We start from the raw sequence: 9169 nt of genomic DNA on the forward strand, positions 1-9169 counted from the left end.
GTCCTTTTTTTTCTGTTCTACCTGTCCCATGTGTTTTGTTACATGTTATTATGTACGTATAGCATCTCTTGGGTGAGGGGGAAGGCACATTTCTTCTGGATATGGCTTCACACAGGCCTGTCTGTGCCATTGAAGTGGTCAGTGGAAAGAAAAGCAAACTGCTGTGATCCACTTACACATAGAGACAAATGGATTAAAATGATGTATTTATATTTATATTTTAATTATATTTGTATTTACTTACAGTGCATTTTTATCTTTAAAAAAGAATTATGCACTAATTATTCAAATATGAGCACTTTAGCCAATTCCTGTAATTTGAATACCCAGAGTGGATCATTTAATATGAGAATCAACATAAGCGTCAAAAAATACAGTTTGGATATTTTGCATAGGCATTTGCCTCTGAAATTCCCTAATTCATCCATTACCAGAAACTGGGAGGAGATAGCTGGGGAATAATAGTTTTCAGTCTTCTGGTTTATAAAGCCACTAGCTATTATAGACTTCCTAGTTTGAGCAGTGTAATGATTCAATCAGTGATTCCTGACAAATGCAAAGAAATTATTTTTATTTGCAGTACTATGGAACATTAAATTCTGTTAAGATTATTGTTGTTGGGGTTTGGGGGTAGTTATTTGTTTGTCTGTTTGTTTTCCTTTGTTTATGCTTCCTGTCTCTACTCACAGGTAACACCATGGTGCTGTGGTCAACTTGCAGAACGTCGCTACTTAAATCTGTAACAAGCCGATTCATTAAGAATTTGGCCTGCTCGGGGATCTGTGCCAGCCTAGTCTGTGTGCCTTTTGACATTGCTCTTAGTGCCAGTCCACACTGCTGCTGGTGGATCTATACGATGCTTTTCTGCAGAATTGCCAAGTTTCTGCACAAAGTCTTCTGCTCAGTGACCATCCTTAGTTTTCCAGCCATTGCTCTTGACAGGTAAGAGAGCAAATTTGCCATGATCCTGCATTTCCCTTTCTTCTTTCTCCCTTTGAAATATTTTTGTCCCTTTCATATTGTCTTGCTTTTGTTCTGGTGCTCTGTTTGCAGTGTACAGTTTCTCTCTAGAATGTTTTGGGAGAAATATTTTTGTAACAGTGAAAATCTTTAGTTTTCAGTTTACTCCGGTACCTCTGGACATTTATAAAGGACTTTGAGACTACAGATTTGTCTTTAGAGAAGTTTTTATATTTTCTTCCTGTTAATAATTCTTGGTCAGTAATGAACTTAAAAGCAGACAACTTCAGACTGTAGACGAGGTGCACATTTTTATCTGTGGAAATTGAAAGCCCTTGCCTGTTAGAAGGATTTACCAATGCCTGGAGGTAGATTGTCCATCAATGTCAAATTTCAAATGTAGATTTGTTTTAAAAAAACCAAACAAAATTAATACAACCAGAATTAGTTCAGAGAGTTTTTGTATGTAGATCAGTCTAAAACGAAAGTGGCCCTTTGGACTGGCTAAGTTTTTCGATTCCATTCATGTTGCAAATTATTATCAGTCACTGATCCCACCTAAATGCACAGCTCTATCAGCTTGACAGTGACTGTAAGTTAGATATTTTTAAGGAAGGGTAGATACTGGTTTCATACAGGACACATTACTAAAACAGTAGACTTATACATGTTAGATAAAATTATTGTTAGTCTGTTATCATGTCTCACCGCAGAATATGCTAGCTCTACAAAACCAAACTGTATACCTAATAAAGTGATATGTCTCTTACATGTTAATGTCTTGATAAATGCAGTATTACTATCTATAACGCATACCAGTGTTGCCAGTGGAACAGCATATCATTTGCCCTTCACCAAGAAAACTTGTGATTTTCCTCACAAAAAGCACAAACTCCTACCACTTATAATAATAAGTGTGAAAAGTTAGGTCTGTCATGAAAACTCTGTGAGCTTAAAAATCCACAGCAGTAGTCCAGTAGTAAGCAAACAATGAATCAATGTCTGAAATTTGACATGCATGTCAGAGATGCACTTTTTTTTAAATGCACACTGAATGTTCAGTGTTCAGCAGTTCTTGCTCAGGGCCTTGCTGACCACAGCTTGTGCAAAACAAAACACCACTGTACTTCCAATAGATGGATACATGTAATTTGTCACCAACAGCTTTTTCCAAATATCCAAAGAAAAAAATCTATCATAAAGCAGCTTTTAAAATTAACTATGAGTCTGACTGTTCAATGTGACATATCTGTGCCCCCATCATGTTTTTTGAAATTTTGAGTTGTGTGCAATGTACTGTTCTAGTTTACAAGTAAATGATGACATCTTCAAAATAATATTCATGTGCATCAGCCAAAGTGATATAGTCTCAGTTATTGAAAGAATTGTTCACTACCAATAATGTGATCCTGGAGTTTCAATATTCATTTTTTTTCTACAGACAGACCTGCAAAAGGAGACCATTGGGGTTTTTTTTCTTTCATAAGCAGGTACTCAGTTGACAACCCAGTTAGGTATTTGGGATGTTATGCTCAGACAGCTCCTGTGAGAAGTTTTTCAAAAGGACTATGCTCATTATAGACTTCACCCTTTGCATTGTATCAATTATAATTTTATTTTTGTTTTGACAGATACTACTCTGTTTTATACCCTCTGGAAAGAAAAATAACTGATGCAAAATCCCGAGACCTGGTTATCTATATCTGGGCCCATGCAATAGTGGCCAGCATTCCAGTATTTGTTGTGACCAATGTGTTTGATATTTATGCCATGTCCACCTGTTCTGAATCTTGGAGTTACTCCCTTGGCCACCTGATATATGTCATCATCTATAACATCACCACTGTGATTGTACCAGTTGCTGTGGTATTTCTCTTTATGATTCTTATTCGCAGAGCACTGAGTGCCAGCCAGAAGAAAAAAGTCATCATAGCTGCATTAAGGACTCCTCAGAATACAGTTTCTATCCCATATGCCTCCCAGCGAGAAGCTGAACTTCATGTCATGCTGCTTTCTATGGTTATGATCTTTATTTTCTGCAGCGTCCCGTATGTGACTTTGGTGATTTATCGCACCATACTCAATATTTCAGATATTTCAGTCTTCTTGCTCCTCACTGCCATTTGGTTGCCCAAGGTCTCTTTGCTGGCCAACCCTTTGTTATTTTTAACTGTTAACAAATCAGTACGGAAGTGCTTAGTGGGGACAATAGTACAGCTGCACCGAAGGTTTAGCAGGAGAAACATTGTCAGCTCAGGTGGTGTTGCGGATGATAATCTGGAGCCCAATGTGCATTCGGGAAGCCAGCTTCTGGAGATGTTTCATATCGGGCAACAACAAATCTTCAGGCCAATGGAAGATGAGGAGAATGAGACCAAATCCATTGGCTCTGGTGACTTGCAGCAGAAAGAAATTCCTACCACCAGTTTAGAGATAGGACAGACTTTGGTTCACAGATTTATACCACAGACAGTTGCAGACTCTGCAGCTCAGGTGGCCCCAGCTGTGCCCACAGAAGCTGATCCGATAAATGACAAGTATTCCATGCAGTTTGGTTTTGGACCCTTTGAGCTGCCTCCACAGTGGCTCTCAGAAAACCGAAACAGTAAGAAGCGACTCCTGCCTCCTCTGGGGAATACTCCTGAAGAGCTAATCCAGACAAAACAGCCCAAGTGTAAAGCAGAAAGAAAAGTCAGCAGAAACAATAAAGTCAGTATCTTTCCCAAGGTGGATTCTTAGTAAGAGCAGGAGCTTGAAGTGACAGAGGAAGGTCACTTTCTATTATATATGTGATCCCATGGATCTTTATTATGTTGAAATTTGTTTCAGGCTGATTTTTTCTTGTGCCAAATATAATTTAAATGAACAAACAAAAGGAAAATGTATATACAAGTGTTCCTTATTAATATGAAATATTTCATGAAAATAATATATTGAAATATGGAAATTCTTAAATTTTATCTCTGAAATCCTTACAATGATACCTGTCTGATTAAATTTCAAAAAGTATACATGGCTTTGGGAACTCTGTATGGCTGAATTATGGAAATACATCAGTCAGTTTCCTGGGAAATCTCATGTTGTATTAAAATGGACTGGGTATGAAAGTAACTTAATAGGAAAGGCTGTAGAGAGCAGAAGACATACAACATGGGTAGTTCCTGCTCTGGTGCAAATAGACATAGCAAGATTCTGCATATTTCATTAATGAAGTAAAATGGACTATTAAGTGCATTTGTTTTCTGTTAAGCCTATTTATTCAATCAGTGTTAAAGCTTACTGGATTTTTTTGCACAAATTAGTTACTAAGCATCTGCCAAACATCTAAAGTTTTTACAAACCTAAACCACTGTTTTCAGGCATAAAACTTCCACAAAGCCAAGGATACCCAAATCATCATGGGTGTGAAACCTGAGAAAGACCTTTTTTGTAAAGACCCCAGATATATTCTTGTAGTTTTAAATAAAAACTGGATTGGAGATCATGCAGGACAAATCCTGACTCCAATAAACAAGTATGTATGTGCCAAGGGCATAAATAGAACACTTTGATCCTGTAATAAAGGGCATATACAAATGTTCTAACAGTCTAATGTATGCATTGTGTAAGTAACAAAGGCGCAAACCTTAAACTTACCTGCTGATGCACTCTGCTGTTTTCTTATGGGAAAGCCAGCAAATGAAAGAAATGCGTTTGAAATGCTAGTAGCCTTTCTCTGAGTGTGACAATCTTAGTTTCTGAGTCTGTTTCACAGAGAGAGAGACTCACACAGATAGACACTGAGTGTCTCAGTGACAACTTAACTGGTGAGTGAAGAAGCTGGTAACAGACCTCTAAAGGCAAAGGTTTATTAATGCAGTTTCTCACAACTGACAGAGGTAGAGAGGTTTTTCTTCTACCTTCACAGGTACAGATACCAACCATCCTGCTCCACTCATCTCATGGAGTAGACCACCCAGTGTATGAACATGAGACTTTCAAATCTGGTGCCTGATTCCTGAGTGAGCCACAGTCATGCCATCAGCACACCAGCCTTTCTGTGAGAACTCAGGCATTGTGCTGCAGCTTGTCCCTCTGCATAACCACAGGCATATTGTCTTGTTTATAATGAATGTGAACTTGAAATTATATCTGTCTGTTAGGTGACCTAAAAGTATTGTAACCCTGACATTTTAATCCTTGTTCAGTTGCAAGTAGTCTTTCATCTGCAGTCACTGTTGTCTCTGTGGGTAGTTTCTTAAAAGCATAGTCTTACAACATCTGTTTATTCCTTGTGGTTTTCCTGTACTTTAGCCCTTTGCTGCATGCTGAACCGTTTTCTGTGGTTACTGTCTGTTTATGAAAGTAGTTTTCTTTAAAGCATACTTTTAACAGGACAAGGTGAAGAATCTTGACAAGTTCACGGTAACTTACTAAATCCAACCAGGTAATCTTAAAAGTGACAGAAAATTCTGCTGAAGCAGAATTTGGAGATGTACCTTTTCTTCCTTTGACATATTTGAAGAAAGTCACCAGCTTCTGATGATTCCAAGGTGGTGGATTTCTACAAGGCATTAAAAGCAAATGTTTTAATAAAAATATATTTAAAGAAAAGTGTGTATGTGTAAAATAAGTTTTTCTCCATTTCCTCTTTGGTTTCAGTGCACTTCACTTCTTGCTAGTTCAAGAGCTTCTCAGCTTGGGAGTAAGGAGCAGTCTTCAAGGGGCCCAGATATGAGACAGTAGATATAGCTTGCCTGAAATCAGACAGAAGAAAGATTCCAGAGAAAAGTGGTCCTTCTATGGCAGAGGTGGAAAAGTACCACAGCATGTATTTTTTTAAGCGTCAATAAAAAGTTATTTAAATATATAATTAATATCCAGTGTCTCACAAGAACAAAAGTGAAATACAAAGGAAAGCTGTGGGAATGTATGAAGAGAAAGCCTGGTGTACTTTGGCCTGTGCAAATAAATTTAAAGGCTAAATCTTACTACACAAGAATAAACCTGGAGAAAATAAAGTTAAAACTCATTATTCTACCACTTAGGGGAGGAAAATGGAGCACATATTAAACAAAAGAAAAAATTGTTTAAAAAGGATGAAAAGAGTATGGGGACAATGTCAATTTACTATTCTGAGATATCCTCAAGAAATACTGTTAAAACTCAAACATCATGTAAAAATAATATAAAAAACCCCAAACCCAACAAAAAACCAACACAGTCCTTCAATACTAAATAATGCTGCATTGGTTGAATACTTGAGAGCAATTTATTTTGCACAATGAGAAGAACTTCCACAGAAAAGCAGTCTTTTAGAAACTCTACAAGTATTCTACTGTAGAAAAGATCTAATTGTTACTGCAATAATTTAATGAACACAGTTGTTCTGGTTTTAAAAATACACCTATAGATAATGTTTTCCAGAAAAGGATGGCTATATTTCTGTAATGAGTTTTCTTCTATTCTGCTCCCTATTTCCTGGGATAATATTACTGCATCAGTGGACTCTAAGTTGAAGAACAAAGAGGAAAGTCAGGATGTTTTTCCAGATCAGTTGATGGGGACTTAGAAGCTGGTTCCAGCTAAACAGGATCTGTCCTGTAAGCTGTTATGACAGTAACTAACTCTGGACATGATTACATGCCACACAGAACTCAGGTTGTTCCTGTTGTTCATGTCACCTGACCTTGCACTGCATAATTTGATAAAGAATGTAAACATTAAAAAAGCAAAATCCTTGCCTTCTAATCTTACTTTATATAAGTTACTGTGTAAATGTGCTTTAACCTACATAGAAGTCAGTATATTATGTCAGTATGACATAATCAATGGGTTTATTTTTTTGGCCTTGAAGGACTCACCCTCCCCCCTCCAAAAGATATGGCCGAAGTCCTGGCTTCAGACTTAAAACTTCCTTACCTTTTCAAAAGACGACTCTTTCTTATTTTAGTTGGAGCAACTTTCTCTGTGCAAAGCAGGGATATTAGCAGGATTTCTAAACTAGTCATAATGATGTTTTTAACTATCAAACTGGGACCACAAGGTTAGTTACTACAATCTTGAATTATTTGTAATTCAAGGACAGTTTAGAAAAACAACAAAACACGACACATCTTGTGGAAAGCTGCAGAACTCTCAGATGCAGATGCTTGCACTCATGAGCAGGTTGATTCCTCCCCTCCCCTGTGTCCCTGGAGGACACAGAAGGAACAGCAGGAACCAGCCCCAAATGGTCTTTGTTCCACATCTGTTTTAAGTCTGCTAAACTAACCAAAGGTGGTGAAGGGTACACAGAAGCTGATTTTTCTGTATGGTTTCTTCAGGGATAATATAAGAGTGGCATGCAGAAGCATTCTTATGTCTGTGAAAGGCTCTCTGCAAGCACATAGCAGAGTTCTGCAGTTTCTGTTGTTCTTCCCTGTGAGGAGAAAGTTCTGTTGTTTATTCTCTGTGAGAAATCCATTCTAAACCTTTTTTTTTTTTAATCATCATACTGCAGAGAAGTATCTAGTTTAGCTTGGAATAAAACTGACCTGTTCCTGGAAAGGCAAAAAAAATCACATCTTTGGTTCTGGTCTTCTAGTTCAAGTTTCAATATAAGTACACCTGCCACCTATAACAATATTTGAGATTCTGTAATATTTAATGATGTTTACAAAGTTCAGTCGTCTTATTGGACAGGAAGACTATTATAGCCTGATCTAGAGGATTTGAGATGCACTCTGTGAATCTCTTCTTTTCCTCTCTGAGTCTACTAGGACATGTAACACTCATAGATTGTAAGTTCAACTGCAGTTTGAGATATCCTTGCCAAACCATTATTACTCACTCTCAGGTGTGACAGCCTCATAGAAAACCTTCACTAATTCCATATGACAAGCAGCAGTAAGGAGCCTATTCCTGCACCACTTTCAAAGGAGTTTTATGTCTGTTTTTTACCAGATTTGGAGCTGGATGTTCTCCTTTCTTGGACTTTTCTGAGGTTTTAGGCAGTCTGTAATAGGGAAGCTGATAGCAAGTCAAACTCTGTTAGCTGTTAAGTATATACACTGTACTGTAGAAAGAAATAAATATTGGGGCAGTTATACTGAGCTGCTTGCCATACCTCATTATTCATAGCTAATTTAATTCCTAATACAGCAAAAGCCAGATTTTAGTTTAGCCAGTTCTGAATGATATTGTCCATTTTACTGCTTTCTCATTGCCATTACTGGCCTTGAATACTTAAATACCTTAAATGCAGATGTAAATGTTAATTCTTCTATTTTTTGCTTCAAATCATCCTCTGCACCATCTGGAAAACACCACAGGTTCCTAACACCACTGTGGTATTGCATTAGCAATTGCAAGACTTAAGTTAGAATTTTAACATACCTGGAGCTTAGGAAGGAGGCTAAAACACACTGGGTTCACTAGTGCATTTCTTGTGTTTGTCTTCAGTTCTTAACTGTAAACCACATTGTATTGTTATAACACTAAATACGAGGAACAAAGTGCTCTCTTATTGGCAAAAGTGACAGTAAAATGCCATACTATAAGCATCAATGAAAACTCTATTACTTTGAATGAGATGCACTTATTCAAACTGTTTCCTGTAAATTTTTGCTGCCAATGAAAACCCACCTTGACGTACCTGAGTATCAAAGTTAGTTGTAGGAGCCAGTAATTTTGCAAGTTAATCAGAACACGTGAATTAACCCTCTCATTTTGTTTAAATGCAGAAAAGATATGAAAAAGGATGGGATTAGGAAGGCAATTACAGTCCCCTATTATTTAGATTCCTTACTAACGGTGAATATTCAAGTAAAAAATGGTGACCACAGTAATAATTTTAACGTTTATTTTAAAGTGATTCACCTATCCTTGTTGACAAATAAACCTGACACAATTAATGCAGGAGCCTAGACAAACAAGACTAGCAAAAGAAGCAATAATAATTCACAGCAGAGAGACACTGTTTAGAAGGGTCAGTACAGTAACTTTTCTGTAGCTCAAACGGGCCCGGCACAGCCCTGCGGGGGGCCCTTCAAGCAGCACTTCTCTCTGTCAGGGCGGAGTGGGCAGAGCTCCAGCGGGGCTCCCTGCGGCAGAGCTCGGTCATGCCTGCATGCCTGGGAAGGACGGCGAAGCAGCGGGAGCAGCCCGGCCGCCATCCACGGAACCGCCCGGGCAGTGCGCACGTGCCGCTATCGCGAGACCCCGCGGGCACGGTCGTCATGGCAACGGC

At 38.1% G+C, this 9169-nt stretch overlaps 1 protein-coding gene across 4 annotated transcripts in view; it reads left to right on the forward strand.

The window, feature by feature from the left end:
* GPR176 (G protein-coupled receptor 176) overlaps positions 1-5553 on the forward strand; it is a 41985-nt gene extending 36432 nt beyond the window's left edge. For all 4 annotated transcript variants that reach the window (XM_027708729.1, XM_027708719.1, XM_027708725.1 and 1 more), the window contains 2 exons: positions 690-942; positions 2592-5553. In XM_027708729.1, the coding sequence (XP_027564530.1) occupies positions 698-942; positions 2592-3699 (1353 nt within the window). In that variant the 5' untranslated portion in view covers positions 690-697 and the 3' untranslated portion in view covers positions 3700-5553. The remainder of the gene's footprint in view (positions 1-689; positions 943-2591) is intronic.
* Positions 5554-9169: the final 3616 nt, after the last annotated feature.

Source organism: Neopelma chrysocephalum, unplaced genomic scaffold (assembly GCF_003984885.1).
Source record: "Neopelma chrysocephalum unplaced genomic scaffold, ASM398488v2 Primary Assembly neopelma1_24, whole genome shotgun sequence".
Classification (NCBI taxonomy): domain Eukaryota; kingdom Metazoa; phylum Chordata; class Aves; order Passeriformes; family Pipridae; genus Neopelma; species Neopelma chrysocephalum.